The sequence below is a fragment of the Gobio gobio genome (assembly GCF_949357685.1).
Source record: "Gobio gobio genome assembly, chromosome: 12".
Lineage (NCBI taxonomy): Eukaryota > Metazoa > Chordata > Actinopteri > Cypriniformes > Gobionidae > Gobio > Gobio gobio.
Window position 1 is genome coordinate 22,975,441 of NC_137105.1, and position 22,539 is coordinate 22,997,979.

The 22,539-nt window shown below is 38.6% G+C and overlaps 1 protein-coding gene across 1 annotated transcript in view; it reads right to left on the reverse strand.

Moving 5' to 3' along the window:
- Nucleotides 1-333: 333 nt before the first annotated feature.
- The window catches only part of kif26aa (kinesin family member 26Aa), a 28,612-nt gene continuing 6,406 nt past the window's right edge, over nt 334-22,539 (reverse strand). Inside the window, exons 3-12 of the mRNA XM_079831469.1 lie at nt 19,222-19,413; nt 17,330-17,423; nt 16,259-16,521; nt 14,957-15,140; nt 13,488-13,647; nt 12,767-12,929; nt 9,012-12,054; nt 8,218-8,408; nt 6,654-6,804; nt 334-1,987 (exon numbers count right to left, since the gene is read on the reverse strand). Of these exons, the coding sequence (XP_079687595.1) occupies nt 1,806-1,987; nt 6,654-6,804; nt 8,218-8,408; nt 9,012-12,054; nt 12,767-12,929; nt 13,488-13,647; nt 14,957-15,140; nt 16,259-16,521; nt 17,330-17,423; nt 19,222-19,413 (4,623 nt within the window). The 3' untranslated portion in view covers nt 334-1,805. The remainder of the gene's footprint in view (nt 1,988-6,653; nt 6,805-8,217; nt 8,409-9,011; nt 12,055-12,766; nt 12,930-13,487; nt 13,648-14,956; nt 15,141-16,258; nt 16,522-17,329; nt 17,424-19,221; nt 19,414-22,539) is intronic.

Here is a 22,539-nt window from a genome sequence, read left to right on the forward strand (position 1 = left end):
TTTGGAACAAAGTCTTTACATCCAATTTTGGTAAATTTTGATCAATTTGATGTTTCCTTGGTAAATAACAGTATTAACTTCTTTAAAAAAAAAAAAAAAGTTCTTACAGATAACCTGGTAAAATGCTATGAATATATGGAAGCACATATACTTTTAAAGTTATCATTTGCTAGAAACAAGAATTATGGAATTCATTTAATTTTCCTGTGCAAAATATTTTGAATATGTCTTGGACTTTATAACAGAAAAAAAACCTCAATGTTCTTTAAAAAAAAAAAAAAACTTTATAAATAAATCTGTAGACAATGATATAGCCACATTGCACAACGAATTATAAAGATGAGACATTCTTTTTATTCATATTTTATGTTAATGCAAACATAGGAGTCTATACATGATTTTTAAAAAGGATAAAAAACTGTACAATATAAAGCAGGAACACTGATAAAATGTCATAGACATTGAAAAGTCTAAATGCCTGGAAAATCTGTTAAACGTAAACTATTAGTAGAAATCACAGACTAACTTATAAAACAGAGAAAAATTAAATAATTTGACAAAGAACAAATTAAAGATGTCATGCAGCAACTTGGGGGAAGAGTCTTTTTTCCTCTCTTTTAAATAAAGAACCATTCAAAAACAACAACAACAACAACAACAAAAAGAACTTTGTAAAAAAATAGCCACAAATTCTACTTAAAAACTTTTGCAAATCCAAATAATCTCTTCTATTTGTTTCTTTATGAGAAACAGCAGTCACACTTCTCTGCAGAGACACTTTGAGGATTAACATGAAAAAAAAAAATCATCAAACATCAGAGGCTGAAGATAAATCACTGGACACAGTGAGGAGAAGGTCCTGTGTTGTGAAGTTGTTAACAGATGATAGCCATTTGTATATTCAAATATTTTGAATTTCATTTTCAGTGAAGAAAGGCATAATCTTTTGAAGTTCAGGTAGATACAGTGGATTTGTTTACCAGCTCAACGCTGGATGTTGCATGATCAGAGAAGAACAGACACATGCATACATTACAGTATGATTCATACAGCACACATTGAAATTACAAAGTACAAACTCACTTCAGTTCAATGTCCTGAGAAGTGTTTGAGACAAGCTCTTATTTCTGATCTGCCACCATCTGCAACAATCCTTTAAAGTAGTAGCTCTGGGCCAGGGAAAATGACATGTCGTCTGAGAGCCAATCATTATGCAGAGCAACTGAGATAGACGACAATACCACAGCTTCAGCAAATTCATTCAATCAAGTGACATCACATCTGTCAGGGGCAAGCAGATTTTTGTATGATGCTGAAGAAACTTTGCATTTTGAAGTCGAACATGTCTAATCGTGGTAATTTAGAAATTGGAAAAGGCAATAGTATGGGGAGTTTTTTCTCAGCTTTTTTGTGTTTATTACCTAAAACTATATTTTTTTACACACTTTAACTCTTATAAATACATTATACACTGCACTGCATTGCAAAATACTTTTTTTTTTTCAAAGTGTACTTGGGAAAGTTGGTCTCAATACTAGCACCAATCATAAAACAAAGATAGTTCTTGGGATTTTTTGGTTTAAGGCACTTCCGTGTAACGTTAATGAAGATCTCAGGGCATGGTCTTGCTCTTATTCTATTCTGTCTCTTTGTTTCTCAGCATTTCAGGGAGTTTCTAACTATGCTCATTCAATACCTTCACTTGTTGCATTGCTCAAAGCAGGACAGTCTCAATCCCAGAAAAAAAAAAAAAAACATGTTCTTGCAACAACTCGCATCTAAACAATGTCCTGTTTTGTTGTCTCTTAGACCTCCATTTCTTGTTGTCCACTCTGTCCTGGTATTGCGGGCACAGCAATATCGAAGCAGGTCTCCATCATTACACGAGACTTGCATAGGTTGACACAAAACTCCAGGTCTCCTGTAGCCTGAGCTAGAGCCTCCAGGTAGGCCTGCGACTCCTGGTCCAGATCAGGGTCCACATCAACTAACGGAAAAAAGGGTGACATTTTTTTTACAAAGTTGTTGTTTTAAAATTTTCAGTTTAACTAAGGATATCAATTTAACAGCATATGTTTTTACATTGCTTTAACTCATCAAAATATGTCTTTTTTATGTATAAGTTATACAAGATTCAACTAATTTCTTTAAGTTAGTTTAATGTAATTTATGTTGAAATTACTTAAACAATCCAAGATGATTGTACAGCATGACAGACATACAGCATGACAGACAGACAGACAGACAGGAGCTCAGTGAATTCAAGTGTGGTACTGTAGGTTGCCACCTGTGCAATAAGTTAATTTGTGAAATTTCCTCACTACTAAATATTCCACAGTCAACTGTTAGTGGTATTATAACAAAGTGGAAGCAATTGGGAACAACGGCAACTTTCTGCAGTCAATAGCTACAGACCTCCAAACTTCATGTGGCCTTCAGATTAGCTCAAGAACAGTGCGTAGAGAGCTTCATGGAATGGGTTTCCATGGCCAAGCAGCTGCATCCAAGCCTTACATCACCAAGAACAATGCAAAGCGTTGGATGCAGTGGTGTAAAGCACGCTGCCACTGGAGAAGTGTTCTCTGGAGTGACAAATCACGCTTCTCTGTCTGGCAATCCGATGGATGAATCTGAGTTTGGCGGTTGCCAGGGCCCGGTTTTTCAAAAGGTTTAATCCGGATAAAATTGATCCGGATTTAGTAATCCTTTTTTTGCGATCCGTGATCACGTAATCCAGCTTACTTTTGGAGCCAGTTTTTTAAAGCAACATCGGATTAGATCAATCTGATCCGGATAGGAACTTTTTAGGATCACCAAATCTGGATAACCAGTGCTGGATAACCAGTGCTCAAACAGGATAGGAAATCACAATGAAGAACTATAGATATGTAAAGAGCAACAAGTAGAATAGCCAGTGTGGGGTCAATATAAGTTTATTTTTATTTGAAATGAAAACACACACATTAAAAAAAAAAACTAAAAACAAGAAAAACCCTTGCCTGTATTGTCCTGCACAACATCGCTATTAAGCGCAATGTCCCTCTCTGTGCTGACAATGATGCACCTGAGCCCCTTGGAGACCCTAACCAACCTCCTGCATTCTGCCAGAACGAGCAAACAGGACGTGCAACAAGGGACGCAATAGTTAGACACTATTTCTGATTTGGATTTGTTTTGGATTTCAAAAATCAGTGATTGCCATTCTTTGCATTTTTTGGGTTATTCTGTAATCATTGCATGCATCACTAATAAATATTCTAAAAACAAAAATATTTTCGATTGTAGTGAATATATATATATCAATTAGTGACAGAATAAAATGTATTGTTTTTGCTCAATTTTAACAGCTGTTTGGGGGATTATTTTATAAGGCCAAACTCTTTCTACTTTCCTGTAGGCCTATACTGAAAGGCTGAATAAGTTAAAGCCTACCTAATCACTGTAGCCTGACGGATGAACAGATAAAATTAAAACCTTTTGAATAAAAGGATATCTTGTAAGATACTGCATGATCCAAATATAGTATTATTTGATAAATTTTTTAAGTTTTCATTACATTTTGGGCATGAAATCCACGCTGAATCCACCCTTCTGATGGGATCAGTTTAATCCAGATTTTTTGGATCAAAGTGATCCAAGAACGTTTTGAAAAACCCAAACTAAAGGTTTGATCCAGATCAAAACCAAGATTGGATTACGTGATCTAATCCGATTATGTAATCCGTTTTTTGTTTTGAAAAACACATTTTCAAGATTTGATCCAATCCGTTATCCAAAATCCTAGTGGATTACTTTTGAAAAACCGGGCCCAGGAGAACAATACTTTCCTGACTGCATTGTGCCGAGTGTAAAGTTTGGTGGAGGGGGGATTATGGTGTAGAGCCTGACCTCACAAATGTGCTTCTAGAAGAATGGTCAAATAATTTCATAAACACACTCCTAAACCTTGTGGAAAAGGTGGGCCAACTCCATAGTAAACCCTACGGATGAAAAGTTTATGCATTACAGTTTATGTGCATGTAAAGGCAGGCTTCCCAAACCTTTTGACAATATAGTATAGTATAGTATAGTATAGTATAGTATAGTATAGTATAGTATAGTATAGTATAGTATAGTATAGTATAGTATAGTATAGTATAGTATAGTATAGTATAGTATAGTATAGTATAGTATAGTATCGATAGATAGATTTGTAATGTCTATTCAATAAGTTACTTATCTGTCACAATAACTAATGTAATGTTTTAAATTATCTTTATTTGGGAGCTTTTCTCAGCAAGTACTGATTTGCATGTAAATGGTGATCAATTCATTTTCCTTTGAATACACTCAATTTACAGCCCTAATTAAACATGAATATAAATATAAAAATCAACCCATCTCTAAAATAAATACATCCAAGGAAGCCACATTATTGTGAGACACAAAAAGGATGTGACTATGCACCCCCACTGACACACCTAGATTGATAGTTTTATCACTCACGACATAAACAAAAATCTATGCAGGTGATGGCTGGTGGATGTGGAAGAGGGGCTTTGCGGAAACACCATCCTCATTTTACTGGGCTCTGAAGAAAAGCTGATTTATACAGCATGACAGCCCCAATCATAACTTTACCCAAGACAGCAGTCACAGATGAATAGTAAACATCACCTGGCCAGTGGGCAGGTAGTGATTACAAAAGAGAAAAATAATACCTTATTGATTCCAGAACACACACAGACACACACATACACTCGCTCTCTCCATGTGCCTGCCATTTTTTCTACATTATTCTTTTACATCCTGTGATTTCTGTTTACAAAAGTATGTCTTCTAGCAAAGAAGAGAAGATAATTTGCAGTACCATGGTTCTTGTATTGGTACTTTGTAATAGTTGTTATTCTTTTTTTTATAACTGAAACAGAGGATGACTACAGAATAAAACAAATATAGAGAATAAGCTGATCTTTTTTTGGTGCTGGCAATGTTCTTTTTCATTCTCAGTAAACGATTTGAGAAAATCCTGAAATGCAATAATAAACCATTAGCTGAATAGTATGCTCTGGTGACTATGGGCATTGTTAACTTGAATGTTAAATGTAGTAAAGTTCAGAGTTCGTTCTTACAGCTAACACCATTTCTACAACAGCTTGAGGATGTCTAGTTTTATCCTCAGACGTCACGCCCACGGTTGGTTGAACATGCATATGGCACACAAAATTGGAATCACTTCTGTAGTCATTATCTGATCAGTTGAATTCTACAGGATTTCAGAAGACATATGTTGCATTCTTTAACGTTCTTTAACTGGAAACTCCCCCACCCCCACCCCTGTGATGGCAAAACCCCCTCAAGGAAGAAGAAAGCTGTCGTGTTTACAACTGTGACAATGAGCGCTTATCAGGATCAACTAAATGCTATGTTTTCAAGAGTATGTACAGAAAGTGAAGATCACGACTCTTTAAAATACATTTTTTTCACGTCCCTAAACATGATGCTGAATGTTTATGTAGGCCTATTATGCAGGTAATTGAGAATTACAACTACAAAAACCTCAACAACTCGTTTTAGAGTTTAGGTTTATGGAGAATATTCTGGAAAGCTAATGTCATCCATTCTCACAATACATTGTCTCAGGCACCAATTCAAAGTAGTCAGTGCTCAAGACATTTCTGTGAATGCACCATTTCCTCAGCATTTTCTTGTAAATCCACTGGCACTAAGTTTAAACACTTAACTTAAAGTCATAAAGGGAGTAATTAGTCTACATCACATTACTGGGAAACATATGTTGTTTAAGATGCATGGTTAAATGAATCATTCCTGTCATGGATTCATGCTAGAGCATCACAGTAAAACGGCATTTTGGCTAAAAGCATGTGAAATTGTCTGAACATGGAGAATCACTCATGTATACCACACCACAAAAGTAAACAAAAACAAAATGTACACATTGTGTGTGTGTGTGTGTGTGTGTGTGTGTGTGTGTGTGTGTGTGTGTGTGTGTGTGTGTGTGTGTGTGTGTGTGTGTGTGTGTGTGTGTGTGTGTGTGTGTGTGTGTGTGTGTGTGTGTGTGTGTGTGTGTGTGTGTGTGTGTGTGTGTGTGTGTGTGTGTGTGTGTGTGTGTGTGTGTGTGTGTGTTAAATTGTCATCAGAATTTGAACAGCACACATATCGTAAACACAATGGTAATGCTTGACTATCTGCCACATAAATCAGAACGTTCCAAAATGGGGTCAAAAGGGGCTGCAAAGGGGTCATTGGACAATTAGCTTAAGCCAGGCATCAAAGTTAACTTGATAACTTCAGATATTAAATGTGCTTAACACAATTTAAAAAACATCAGCTTTTTAAAGATGAAAATCATTGCACATTTTATTCTATTGCCAGTACTAGTTTGAGTAGATACAAGACTGAACAGCTTAATACAAATATCCTCCAGATGCTTTGGTTTTAGGGCAGTCATACATAAAATTCAAATATTTATTTAAAAAAAACAAAAACATATTGTGTTTATATCATGCTTAGAAGGGTCTTTATACATACAACATTTATTTGCCATAATACCCTAAGAGGGGGGTCTCTTGTAAACTCATCATCTGGGGGGTCGTTGGCATCAAAAACGTTGAAAATCCCAGACACATAAAATAATACACTTGGGAACTTACATTCTCCCATCCATTTGCAGGGGTCCAGCATGAGACGAGACTTGGCGTCCTCCAACTCCTTTTTCAGCTTCTCGTGCTTGGCTCGTAACTCCCTGATCTGCTGCTGCCTCTTCTCCAGCATCCTAAGGCGGGCGTTGAAGTACTGCAAACCCTGCAAGTGTGGGACAGCAGCGTTGTGCACAGTGAAACACAAACCTCTTGTACCTATTTCAAGCACCTGCTAGACTACGTGCGGCCCTCCTCAGGGCCGAATTAAAGTGCAGTGGCTTAAGCTGAATTGATTCAATGCTCACTAACCTGTACAGAGGATTTAGGTCCTCAGCCCTATGGTCAGATTAATTAGGGTCAGGCTGGAAATAAAATAAGTATCCAGGTTAAACACTCTTGCTTAAGGGACTAAAAAGTGAGATTAAGTTCTGGAACTGGTTGCTGAAAGGCTGAATTACAGGATAGATTCCTTCTGGCCATTAGAAAGCAAATTAAGAAAAAATTCAAATGAAATCTCTTTTTCTTATCTGCAAATATCTCAGTTTTATGAACTACAGATGAAGAAAAACGAATTCAAGCTGTTGTTACTACTGTATGCCCACAGCAAATAGGATTTAATTTCACAAAACATAAATAAACCTAGCAGTTATACAACCTCCTACCCACACACATACATACAGATTCACATAAAACAAGAGGGTGAACAGCCTAATTCTTCATGAGCAAACTGCCAGACTCTAATATGTGAGCTGAGATCATTTTTTCTTAATTGAAAATAAATCAGAGCACCATTCGACTGAGTTAATGTCTTTTCCTCTCGTCTTCTCCACACAATTGACTGTGTGATCAGGGTTAGAAACTCACAGAGAAACGGTTAATGACCCATGGACACGCTGTGTGGAGTGGGCCATAAAGACCGATCAGGCGGGCCACAGATTGTGGAGCCACACCTCGTTCATCACAGACACCCATGACCATTCCCCAATGCTCTCTCTCCTTCTATCTCTCTCACCATCTCTTCCTCTTTCAGAAAAAAACCTTTGCTAATCTTTCCCCTTCTTTCTGCCCTACAACGTCAGTCATCCCAGTCAAACAAAAGCTATCAGTGTAATCTAAAATCAATTAGCCAACATAAGTAATTGTCAAAGCGATAAGCTTCATTCCTGACAACTGCACTTGTCACAGGATGTGAGAGAAACATCAAAATCTGATGCTTTTGAGTTTAGCATAAATTAAAAACTGATTTTACTCCATCATGCTGGCACTGTGCCTCGTGCAGAACACTGAAGTGACATTATCTAGACAATCAATTGTAGTTTTGCTTTACAAATGATAAATATTAATTTAAAAAGTCAGAAAAGGGGAAATATCTATTCCACTTCTATTAGCCTATTAGCCACATGCTAACACTTGTAATAGTATTCTAACCAATTACTTAACATTGCATGACAAAATGCTTGAACACATTCACAGTTTTTTATTTCTCTAGACCTTTGGATATACTATATGAGATTCTGTGGAAAAAAACACCAGTACAAGACACAGCATACAAATATATATACAAATAGCATCTTACCTCTGCCAACCCTTCTTTGCGTCTCTGAAGGCGTTCCACATCATCAATCTCGTATACTTTGATCTCAAAGGGCTCCTTCATTGTACCCCCCAGTGGGGGTAGATCAACCCACTGGCCTGCTGCACCAACCTTCCTGCCCAGAGAAGAGGTGTCTGGCAGAGGAGCAGGAATCAGACGCCGTCGCTGCAGGCCTGGAGGGGTAACACAGGGCAATGCTCTTCATGTGGGCCAAAGATATTAAACACCAGATATGCTTTATAAGCTTGGATTCATCTTGGTAAAGCATCCCATTTAACCAGTCAGTCTTAGTTCATTTACATTTATTTATTCATCTGTATTTAAATAATCAACATTTAAACTGAAATCTATTTTGTTAAAGGCGGGTTCACACTTTGATGCTGAATTGTTGCTTGTCAGACTGTACTGTACTGTCCTAGTGGTATCTTTGGTAAAAGCCATGGGACACTGTGCAACATCAATGGTCTTTTATATCAGACTGTATGATAAACATTACAGAATTTGGACCCAATTTTCCTATCATACTGGATGACTGTAAAATAAAAGGCATTCTATCAAAACAGTGAGAAACCGTTTTGAGGTTGAACATATTAACCAATATTTGTGGTCCTCTGTATCAAATGTCTAGATAGTTAATGGACAGATATATTAAACATCTTAAGTATAGAAGCACTGAATTGCAGAGACTCCCCATTCTAACTTTTGAAGGCTATCTAATTAATATCGAATTGATCACCAGTAAATAATACCCTGAGTGCCTTGGCAGTAAAACCTACCATTAGATCTCTTTTTGGGAGATTTTGAGGCCTTTGTTCGACTGGACGTGGACACTCCACTCTCACTCATGGAATCATGGGCAGAAGATGCACTGCCTGTGGTTTCACTGTCCCTGATCATGCTCTCATAGCCACTGCTGCCTCCACTGTGATAAAAAAGTGCAGTGCGCCCCATGGCAGGGGGCAGTTCACCACTAAGTACACTGCTGTTGTCACTACCGTGGCCACTACTGTAGCGCTGTGGACGGCGAGGGGCAGTGATTTTGCTGTATGGAGAGGGTAAACAAGCAGCCAATGGCGTCTCGCTGGAAGTTCGGGCATCATTGTTACCATCTGCTTGGTCCGAGCCCCTGAGGTTTTTCTTGGAGCTACCAACTGCTAATTCACTGACTCGACTGTTGGCTGCACGAATTGCTTGCTTTGTGCCCATAATAGTGCCCCTTCCTTGTTTAGCATTGGAGCCTGTGACAGAGCGAGTTGGGGGTTTTCCAGTTGGAGGTAGACTGGTGTTCCGAGCAGCTGAGACGGCAAGGAACTTGGTGGAGGAGCTAAGGGTCTTTGAACCAGTACTCGACAATGACTTTCCTTTGTTGCCATTCCCAACAATAGCTCTAGGAGTTATACTGGCCTTTATCTGTCCAAGCTTACAAATTCCACTAGTAGATGGTGGTGAAGTGGCGGTTGGTGTAGATATGGAACAGGGAGTCCCAAGTTTTGGCACCATTTTAGCAGATTTGCCTGTGCTACTGATACTGACATTACTGTTCTCCCTCGAGGTTACTGGTTTGGAACCCACCGAGGTTAAACTTTCACACCTTTCAAGGGACATAAGACTACCAAAATGCCTTCCACTGTCTCCTTTAGTACTATGTGATCTGAGACTAGAACTTGTCTTCAGGCTAGATGACTTAAAGCTAAAGGATTCCCCCCTAACTCGAACATCAAAGTCCTCCTCAGAAACCGATGCTTTGGAGGAAGACAATCTTGTTCCATCAATACCCACAGACTTTAAGGCACTAGGAGACAACAAAGTTCGTGTTTTCTGGTCGAGGCTTGACTTACGAACTGGTGGAGCAGGGGGTGACATGCTTCCAGACTTAGGGAGCATACTACCCTTCTGTCCATTAGCTCTCTTTCCTAAGGACGAGAATTTCAGGCTACCAGTTGTGTGCGAGGCATCATTACCCCATTTCATCTCAGAGGAGCTATGGGGCACTGAGACCATGCCAAGAGTGGTGGCCCCTCGCTTGAGCTGAGGCATCTTGCTTAGGTCCCCTTTCTTAAAACTGGCCTTCTCACAACCATCCACAACCCTTTGAGATGTGGATGACACGTGCATTTTGGGAGGACGAGGTACACTGTTGCTATTTCCGCTTGTCTTTCTAGATGGAATCCCACTCATGCCATTTTTTGGTGGTTTACTAACAGAGCTAAACTCAGAATTCCTGGCTGATGTTAGCCCACTACTAGTGTGGGTCCATTGTTCATCTATTCTGCTACCATGGCGTTGTAGCTCATGTGTGTAGCTATTGGTAGAAGATGCAATTTGGGTGCTCTTTCTGGGGAGTGTAGAAAGATATGAGATATGGGAAGGCGGTGTAGTCATGAGTCTATTAGATTTGATTGACTTTGGACCACCGAGGGATGCTTTGGTACTGTCATGAGAAAGAGGGCACTTAGATATGGACAATTTGTCAACGGTTGCAGAATCATAGACTTGTTCTGAAAAGCAAATTCCACTGTCACCCAAAGGACTATTTGTTCTTTGCTGGGAGAAAGACTCAACTTGTAGACCACCAGGTAAATCCATCATTGAGCTGCTGACCGGTCCCTTGCGCACTCCCTTTGATGAGAGGCTCCTTTCAGTCTCATCACTACTCGGGGAACAAATATTTGTCTTGCAAGACCAGGAGCTGATTGAAGGGTGTGCAGTGGCATGTCCATCTGTAAATTCCTCTTGTGACCTGGAAGAAGCACCTTGGTTCATCTGAGACCTGTTCATCTGGCATGTGTAAGCATCAAATTCATCGTTGATGCTGCTGATAATGCTAACTGGCCGTGAGTGAGATGCCAAGGCCTGCAAAGAGCAGTCGCTATTGAAGCTAATGATACTGGAGGGTCTCCCATTATCTGGAACCAGACCAGCAGGCAGCTCTTCAACCAATGTAAAAACCAGCTCATCTTCGCCATTGAGCTCCACTGGCTGCTGCAGTGTAACTGTAGTCCTTAAAACATCCCTATCAAGGCACCTGTTCCTCAGAGTAGCACGTAGGTGGCTCACCTCCATAGGACTTCTACTGAGATGATGGAATCTGTCAGAAATTGGGGAGTCATTTAGTTCTCCCTGTCTTAGGGCTTGCTGGCTCATACCCACTGGAGGTGTCCGTGTGGCTAAGCCACACTCTGTATTAAAAACTGAGGTCTTTGAGATGTTCTGTGAGGAAGAGTCATTGGGTTTTTGTGTAGGCCCTCTACTAAAGACTTTCTCTCTCACAACAGGCTCTGAATCTAGCCTTAAAGCCGTGTTAATTTCAGATGTGGCCCCATGTTGCAGGTGTGCAAGCTTTTGAAGAGAGGACTTGGCGGTCCTGGATGATAATGAAGCACCTTCTGACATTTTGTCCACTCCACTTTTGGAGGCCGTCTGTAGCCCTTTTCCTTCACTGGTGAAAGCAGATGTGCTCTCACTGCCATCAATACACTCAAGCCGTTCTTGTAACTCTGCAAAGGTGTTGCATTTGAGGTGGTCTCCATCAGATTTAGGTCCTTCTTTTACACGCTTCTTGTTTAGGGAGGGAATGATAGGAACAAATGCTGGAGGGCCTTCATTGTCACTGAGTTCACGGTCAGAGATAGGGGTCCCACCAGGCCCCACATAGATCACTGTATCACATGAGTGCTCACTGCTGGAGGAGTAATCTGGGTCACTGGATAACATTGCAGGGTGGTCTGGGTCAAGAGCCACAGTCCGAGGGTGGAAGGGTCTTCGTCTGATATGTCCCTCTTCACAGGAGCTCTCCCCTCCAGAGGAACTTGATGCATACTGAACAGAATAAAATACCACACTGACATCAATATATCTTTGCAGACAGTTCATTCACAGCATGCAATAAATTCAGAGATGCATCTCTTCATGAAACAGCCTGTTAATATCAGCAATGGTTAAAAGTGCACAACAAATGAGAAGCTAAAATAGTTGCTAATACTATTCACAAGTTAGGCAGGGAAAGGATTTTTTTAGATCTATAAAATATTAATATATTCTGTCAAAACAGCTCAATTATGGTGAAAATTGCCTGTGTGATGGGAAGGTTACATGCTGTTCTCCCTCTGAAGCAAATGCATTGATTACATTTGTTGATTATATGACATAGGTCACTGAGAAATGTTGCAGTTAAATTATCACCTTAACATTTGTTCCTCTGACAAAAACCAAATCATTTAAATTGTGAAAGCAAAATAACTGCCATGATCTATTTTAGAATGTATACAAACAATAGCAACAAGTGGACAAATTTATGACAAAAACAAATACTTTCCTTTCATTGTACTAAAGTCAAAATAAATAATAATTAAAAATGTAAAAATTCATGAAAATATTATTCATTCAAAATGGACCAACACTTTTTTATTTTTTTTTATTTTTTACTTTTAGAATAAAGTTTAGTGCACTACTTGCTGTCTTATCTGGTTACCTTAGTACTTTGTAAAGTTGTTAAAATATATATATCAATATATCAGTTTGAATCACATACCTTGGATTTCTTCTTTCTCATGCGGTGAATACGGGAGGCAAGCTGCACAGTGGTAAGAGATTCGGCATAATTGGCTGGCGAGTCAGAGATGTGGGCGATCATGGTGGTTCTACAGTTGATGTTGCCCAGCGATTCCCTCAGCAGCATGGTAAGCTTGCTGTCTCTGAATTATACATCAAAAAATCTACTTGTTAGCCAAAAAGGAAGCAAGGCCTTACAACGTTCTGCCTCTCTCCCTCTAAGATCACTAAGAGGTTGTCTAAAAATAGTGGATTATGAATCATACTTGAATAAAAGAAATCCCTTCTTTTGATGCTCACTTTCTAGTGGCATGATTTGGAGTGTTTTTATTTTATTCTGTTATGGAGGATGTTATTTTCTGAAGCCACATTTAACAGATTTTTTTTTCCTGCTCGCGCCACTGTATTTCATATTCCACCTTCCGGTGGGTATTTCTTAATTCTCTTTCAGCATAAATCTGTTACTCCCCGACCCACATTCCTATCAATACATCCCACCTCAGTGCAATTCACACTGTCTGCCTTCTCTCTCCACAAAGCTGGCTAATTGGCTTCATTGATCTGAGGAGGGTGAGAATGAAACCCTTGCAGATGCAGATCAGGAGGTGGGTGGGTGATCGTGACATATTACTACCTTCAAAAGAGATCTATAATCTCCCACTATTGGTCTGTATTGATTAATTGAACCACAAAACACATACCTGTATGGCACATGCTTGGCTCCATTGGCCAAAGCTAGGATGACATTTCCAAGGGCACCCAATGACAGACATTGGCCTCTCCCTCCATCTCTTGTTTGGCTCAGGTCAGACTCACAACTGCCTAAGTCCAGAAGATGCAGACGGCTACGACTTCCAGACACTGCAAAGTTATAAACAGCCTGTTAAAACAGAGCTTGACTTCAATGTATATGTAAAAAAACACATAGTTTGACTGTTTACAGGGCACATAGGGTCTATATTCCAAAACCCTACAAATTCCAGAAATATATAAGTTTATAGACATCCATGACAAAAACACGTAAAGCTCCATTTTTACACAAAGTAAGACTTCTGTCCTATTTAAAGTAGTGCTTAATTTCAGTTTCATCAGCAGTACCAAAATATCCATTGATAGGACAAACAGATCGTTTTGCTACTGTATCTCTGGTCACTCAAATAATCAGAGTGCAAGTGTTAAAAAAAATCAACATATGAATGGTTAGTTGTCTCTGTGCATTAAGCTAAGATAGGAGAAAGTATTTTGTTATCAAAAAGGCCCATGGTCACATTGGGGACCTTATGAGATAGCAGTTGGATATAGCATCTCTGTTAAGTGGTGATTCAATATCCTTGGCAGTCCATCAAACAGCAAGCAATAAAAGTAAGTACAACTAGTTAGATTACAGTCCCATGTAGGTCACTAGACTAAAATTCATTCAGGATCATTACAGGAGATGCATTTATTTCACACTGAGATCGAGGCCATTAACCTCACGTCGGCAGGATTTACAAAGCCAGCGCTCAGAATTGAAACCCTCTGTGGAGTAGGAATGCAAACGAGCTTCTCATTTCATGCTGGGCTCTACAAACACCTCTGCAGAAAAGACTCCAGCCTCATTACATATTAAAATCTATTCTGGCTAGTGTCAATGGCCAGCACCCAGCCCGCATTGCAGTGACGGGAGTGCAATACTAATGATCATGCTAATTTTGACATGCTGATTTGACAGGATGGCTACGCCCAGTAATGAAAATGTGCTAACCCTTCTTGTTAGCATTCTCGTAGAACCGTTATCAGTGGGACTAAATTGAGGAAACTGATACTCTCTGTGAACATGGGGAGCATGATAATGGAAAAGTCAGGTATCGTCCACCCTCGGTAACAGTCTTCTCAAAATACTAATGATGCATAAAGCTATATGATCTGAAATCTTGGACAGTGATAAGAGGGTAAAACTTAATTTGTGAGGTTGAGGTACATTAAATTTGAAGTAAAGGCATTTTAAGGCCTGGATGTTACAGTAAGGCTTTTTAAAAATATATTTTTAGCATTTATTGTCAATGTCAACATAAAGAGTAAACATGATTGTGCTCTTAAAAGACAAACAACCATATATTAAATAGCTTATGTAAAGTTTTCTTAAACAAAATGTATACATAGCTGTGAAAATAAACACAGTGAGCCATACTTCCTGCTTTGGTGCTCTTCTCCATACGGTACTGGGAAATATGTAGGGTGAAGAGCATGTGAGAATTCCAGCGGTCCTCTTCCTTACAATCAGATCTGCTGGTGCTGCGTGCTGCCAGAGCTGCATCTAAGAAGAAAGCCGCCCTCTCTGCAGAGTACGCCCGTAACTCGCTCTGGTTCTGCAGCTGGACATATTTTAAAGTGAGAGTGAGACAGATATAAAGAAAGAAAGGCAGAAACAATTTGCCCATAAATTAGATGACTTGCATTTACTGTACACCACCCTTCAAATGTTTGGGTTCAATACATTTTTTTTCTCCCATTTTTTAAAATATATTAATCACATTCAGCAAAGATACACTATATTGATCAAAAGTTACAGTAAAGACGCTTATAATGTTTGAAAATATTTCTATTTCAAATATGTGCGGTTATTTTGAATGTACTATTCATGAAAGATTCTTGAAACAAAAAAAATGTCTCATGGTTTACACAAAAATATAAACCAGCACTAGGACTTTTTTCAACATTGATAATAATGTTGAAATGTTTCATGATCACCAAATCAGCATATTAGAATGATTTCTGAAAACTGTAACACTGAACACTAGAATTATAGCTGCTGACAATTCAGGATTATATTAAGTTTTAATTTATATTAAAATAGAAAACAGTTATAATGTAATAATTACAGTACATATAAACAGATAAACTGTAATAATAATTCACAATATCTTTTTTTTGTACTGTATTGCTTTTTTTAAATAAGGTGAGCAAAAAAGACTCTTAAAAATCTTATCGACCCTCAACATTTGAATGGTACATATATATATATATATATATATATATATATATATATATATATATATATATATATATATATATATATATATATATATATATATATATATATATATATATATATATATATATATATATATATATATATATATATACATAATATGGTACGTAATTATGTTACATTTACACCCTTTTTTAATGTTTTTTTTAAGAATTAAATTGTAACCTTGGCTCTGCTTGGTTATAAGCATTCTTTCAAATATCTTCCTTTGTGTTCAGCAGAACAAAGAAATTCATACAGGTTTGGAACAATTTAAGTGAGTGTTCCAGTAAATGATGGTGAGTAAATGATGGCAAAATTTTCATTTTTGGATGAACTATCCCTTTAAGCTATGCATTGCCAGGGAATCAAACATTGGCACTGCTAGCACCATGCTCTATTATTTGAGCTACAGGAACATTATTTAGATCTTCATATGTTAAAAATCAAACTCTAATGCACCTGGGATCCACAGACTGGGTCCTCTTTCAGGGAAATTCCTGCGCCCTGACTATCCTGGGAAGACCCTTTGGAAAAGTCAGCCAACAGGTCTCTCAGCACCTCCTCCCTGCCACAGATTTCCACAGCAGACACACGGATGGAGAATCGTGTGCCAGCCTTCTCTTTCCTTTCCTCAATGAGCTTGAAGAGCCAAGATATAGCACACGGTGCCACACCTAAGCTCTGTGTAGAGCTGTCCCTGCCGATCATGGTGTAGCTTTTGCCTGTGAGGTAAAGGTAAACTATGATTAGCTGGCGTTGTTGATGAAAGATGTAACCAAACATTCATGATTTAGGGACTGAAAGTAAAATGTTTAGTATTCACTAAATGTGATAGAGACTACACTATATCATGTTTTAATTGTCTTTAAATTGTTATTATTTAGCTAAAAAATTAATAAAATAAGGGAGCAGTATTTGTCAACACTGTGACATTGTCACCTGATTAATTTAGGTTGACTCAAGTACATAATGATATAAGAGGAGGTCTATAATAAGACTTGTGATAAAATTAGCAATGTGCATGTAAAACGCGCCTGAGCTAATACAATTAACCCAACAGGATGTTAGTCATGAGAATACCACACTTAAGCAGAGCAAATGAGCAGCCAAGCTAACTATGGGGGATTTAAGCAGTGCGGTGGGAGGCACACAGTCTCTCACAGTGAGAAAGTTGAAGAGAGAGAAACTGAATGCTTTTCAAACACAAAGTGTAAAACGGGGAGACTTTGTGTTCAACAAACTGCTATTACTGCTCAAACACATATGCCCTCTCGGTGCTTTCTCTGCCTCCTTGCTAGGAAATTTCAAGTGCAGCCAAAACATTTGTGTATTTCGCATCACTTTGCCTTTCGCCTCATGTGAGTAATAGCTACTCCATCTGAAAATGGATTCTGAACAATGCATTATATGTCAAAGCATGAGTTGTGACAGAGGGAAGTGGGTAATCATGTCAATAAAGTTAATTACTGTAAAAAAAAGAAAAAAAAAAAAAGAAAGTGGGCTACTAGGTTTGAATAGATGTTTACTAACCAAGGTTGGCTTGACCAAAACAGAAGATGCAGCCATCTGCCCCGTTGACCACAGATTGGATAACCTCTGCCACTGTCCCAGAGCACACCTCCGCCTGAGGATACAAGCCCAGATTTAAACATAAAATCAAACCATTTTATTAGTTTTACATATGTATAATTCACACAGACAGACGAATGATTGATATAACGACAGACAGAGCAATAGATAGTCCCCTGGTTTCACAGACAAGGCTTAAACCTAGTCCCAGACTAAAATGCATGTTTGAGCTGTTTTAACTGAAAGCAACTTGCACTTACAAGACTTATGTCAGTGCTATTGTTTTGTCTTAAAGGGTTAGTTCACCCAAAAATGAAAAAGTCGGTCATTAACTACTCACCCTCATGTGTCATGTCATTCCAAATCCGTAAGACCTTCATCTTCGGAACACAAATAAAGATATTTTTGATGAAATCTGAGAGCTCTCTGACCCCTCCATAGACTGCAACGTAATTGCAACTTTCAATGTCCAGAAAGGTAGTAAAGACATTGTTAAAATAGTCCATGTGACTCCAGTGGTTGCACCTTAATGTTATGAAGCGACAAGATACTTTTTGTGAGCAAACCCCCCCCAAAAATAATGACTTTATTCAACATTCTCTTCCCTGCCACTCTCTTATGCTATTCACTTTGTTTGGTTATTCACAAAGTACAGCGCTTCCGGGTTTTACGGCAACACGCCGGCTCACTATTGGTCGAGCATGATCCCATGATCACATGCATGCGTTGTGGTGGTTTCGTGAAACACGTAGAAGACTGTTCTTAATTTGTGTTCCAAAGATGAACGAAGGTCTAATGGGTTTGAAGCGACATGAGGGTGAGTAATTAATGACAGAAATTTCATTTTTGGGTGAACTAACCCTTTAAGATGCACATCAGTTTTTTCTAAATGTCCTAATTGAACTGAGGCTTAATCCTGGCCTAAGCTAAGCCCTTTCTGTAAAACCAGGACATTATGACAGACAGATAGACAGAACAATAGATAGAATGACAGACAGACAGAACGATAGATAGAACGACAGACAAACAGAACAGTGGATACAATGACAGACAGACAAACAGAACAATAGAATGACAGACAGACATACATACAGAAAAATAGATAGAATGACAGACAAGACAAGACAAAATGACACAGAGAGAACGATAGATTGACAGACAGAACAATAGAACTATAGGTGGATGAATTTATAGACAGACAGACAAACTTATAGATAGAATGACAGACAAGACTGATAGACAGAACGTAGAGAACAATTCCCCATATAACATCTTGCTTGTCCTTGCAAACTTTCCAAACAGATGCAGAATACAGTAAGGACACAGATGAAGATTTGAAACCTTGGAATTATGTGTGTGTACTTTGCAGCTTGAGGAAAGCTTTGACAGTGTTGTTGTAAGAACAACCTCTGATGTGTGCTCGCTCAAAGCATCTTTTGTTCTGAACAATGTGGGGTAGTCATTGATCATCAGTCCTGATGTTTCTAGGACAGGAAACCCAAAGACTCCAAACTCCCAAAGAGTTCAGGAGGAAGCAGAGAAAAACGCTCTGTTATCTTTTCCTCTGAGATCACTCCAGGCGCTGTGGGCTCAGAACGATAACCCAAACTCACCAACCCAAACCTTTTATCTCCCTCACAAACCAAGTGAAACTGAATATCTCCCTCACGAATTGCTTTGATCTCAGCATGGATGTCCTGCCTGTTTGACATCAATTCTATGTAGATTTTTGCTCAAAATGAAATTATAAGTACAGACAGGAAATCGGGGAATTCTCTTGTTATAACTTGCAAAATGCTTGCTTTTATTACTCTGATTGCCAAAAATGTACGCATTTATACCCCTTACTGTACCTGTGAAGCATCTTGAGTGAAGACGGCATCAAAGGTAAAGATCTTTGGGGCGGTGGCAGAGGTGGAGCGTGTGCAGGTGGGTGGCTCACAAAAGGTCAGCTGTTTCTTATGGCCGTCCACCTTGAGAAAGGACATGGATTCTGAGGTGTCTCGTGATCCTTTGGCAGGGCATATCCGCACCATTACTTTCACCTGCAAAGCACACAATTGCATTCAATTGATAATGTAGTAATGTAATATATTACATAATTTTATTTGTGACAAGCTCCTTTTGAATTTGTGGCCATACGGCTATAATTGCACCCTCCAACCCCCTAATTCTCAAAATTATTGAGTGGTTTATTGCAAGAATAATGTCTTTCAGTTTTCTGGCCAAGGTCTCCCCTCATACTGGCAACTTGGAAAGCATGTAATCAGCAGAAGATGAATGCTGAGAATCCCAAAGCCCTTCTGTTCCCACAAGGGAACATCCTGCTGTAAAGTGTGGCTCGATTCACAAAACAGACCTGCCATGTTCTGACCAGACACTTCAAATCAAAATGAAACTGAACATCCAAGCATAAAATTAAGGAGCACAGCTGTTTTCAACATTGATGATAACAAATGTTTCTTGAGCACCAAATCAACATATAAAGATTTCCGTAAGATAATTTGACTCTAAAACCTGGAGTAATGGCTGCTGAAAATTCAGCTTTGTCCTCACAGGAATAAGTTACAGTTTAAACTATATTAAAATAGAAAACTGGTATTTTAAATTGTAATAATATTTCACAATATTATACTATACTAAAACAGTTTGTACTTCAGAAGCATTCAGAAGTAAACCTGGAACATGGCACAAAGAAACTGGATAATGACAGACATTCACAAAAGTGTTCTTAAAAGTTCCATCTGGACACTTTTATGTGTTCAATCTAAGATAAATGCTTTTGGTTATTACTCTATAAGAAGTCATTTTCCTTATTAAATCAAAAACTAATTTAAGTTCAACTTCATTTAGGGGCCATGTCTGATAAAGTAACATGAATAATCTATAATCACTATGAGACACATGATGGACTTAACACACTAAGGGCCAGGTTTACTAAACAGGGCAAATAAGCATGAGAGCGCAATTCCGATGGGAGTGGACATTTTTGAGTGTGATCTACTGACGACGCGCAAATTAAAGAACACAGACACAGCCAGATCATTTCCATAATGACTAACGCAATCTACCAGTTAGTGCCTGATTCAAGACATGCTTTTTTTGGGCGGTAAATAATGTCGCAAACACCATTAAATTGACAAGCTCAAACCTTACATGATTCATTTAAATACTCTCCTCCCATATATTTTGTGTCTGAAAGGGAAACTCAAATGCATATGCAATAAGGTCAGCCGCAAACATAACTGCGCTAATTTTTCACTGCGTGCCTTTAGTAAATCCTGACAGAAGTTTTTTAACGGTAAAAGAGGGTTTGCAACGGCACAAGCTGTTAGTAAATCTGGCCCAAAGGTTCCAGAAGATAGGGTTACTGAAACTTGCATTCAACATCTATTTTTTTACTGTCTTAGACCCAAGCAAATGAAGGATAGCAAAATGAAAGACACCCCGCATGACTGAGGCAGAGCAGTTTATTATTACACCTACTCAGTGTAGCAATCATGTACTTGACTGTTAGTGTTTAACACCTTATTTTATAGCTCTGCCACTAGGGACACTTTTAGAGTAGACAGCAACAAACAGCCCTTGAAGTTTACAGTCCTCCACTGAGATAGAGTATTCAATTGGCAGACAATATGGATCTCTGTTGCCTGATCAGATTCACTATGTTCTTTACTCATCATAGTGACAACGTTTGGCATTAAAGACTGTTCCAGACTAAGCTCTCCCTTCCAAGTATTAGATAGAATATCAGCATCATTTTAAAGTCACTTAGTACCCTAAAGGAAAGATAAAACAAGACCAAATAAAAATATAAAACACTTTCACAATTATAAAACACTTTTACAACTTTAAGACGTGTTAGTCTAGAAGTATAATTTTCATTCACCAAGCATGAGGATCCAGGTCTAAGTCTGACATTACAATAAAAACTAACATAAATAAAATATATTAAATATAAAAAACAACAACAAATGCAATTGCAACTGAACCTGACAGCATGTGACCACAGCCATGTGCAACTCGTTTTCAATGACACAATTCAAATATTTTTTTTTCTGAAGTTGCAATAAATTGCAAATCAAACAATTCCCTTGAGTGCAAAAGCACCAGTGATTTGTCAATCAATCATTTCCACACAGATTAACTTCCATTAGCGCTGCCTTCCCTCAATCACCTGTTCCTCTCTACCTGCCATCTTCTATGCACGTTGACATTTCCTTCCTCCAAAAATAAAGAAAATGAGAGTGTTCATACCCATTTCCTTCATAAGTGCCTCAAAATCAGCAGGCAACACATTTCAACTCAGTGGGGCTTATTAGCAATCACTTCACTGACTTTTTCTAGATAAACCTCATTAGAAACTTGCAGCTACCTGCCTTTGGTGTGACTTTAGAAAACTTTTAATGCCTATTGAGCATATTTTCTAATTCAGTGTTTGCACAATGCAACAACACAATCAGGTGCACAATTAAGGGAAGGATTTATTTGCATACAGTCTTCCAACTGCAATGGATATGATGATGTAATAAACTCCTCTAGAGATTTTGAGGAGTAAGTCAGGTGACCTCACTGTTTTTAATGATCGAATCATCTCCCTGCAGACATGACGCCATAATAAACCTGCACCACCTGCTGGTGTTTATGAGTCAGCAGTCTATTATAGTATCTAATGCTAAGGACACACGTTATCTTCTTACTTTCCCACAGAGAAGTCATCTTAAACCAGACTCTAATGGGTCACATCTCTTTGAATTTATTTAGAGTGCATCACCTGTGCTGGAGGAGGGTCATACATGGGTCAGTGCAATCTTCCTTAGCTTTTAGACCTCCAGGGGGTGTTAAGGAAAGGAATGAGTTTGTTACCCAAAATAGCGGCAACATGCTGAGATGCTCATGATGTTCTAGAGAGTCCCATGAGAGAATATATATGGAACTGTCAGTTACATGTCAAGATATAGCAGCATATGTACAGATAATTCAGAGAAGACAGTCAAAGGGCATGACCTCAGCTCATTATGGTTAGCAGGGTAATATTAAGCAGATACTCACTTTATACAAAGTGACTCAAAGTACACTAATTGCAGTAACAGTCCCCCCTGGAGCGACCTGGGATTAAGTGCTTTACCTAATGGGTATCAGTGTGCTTTATCCTGACAGTGAATATAGTA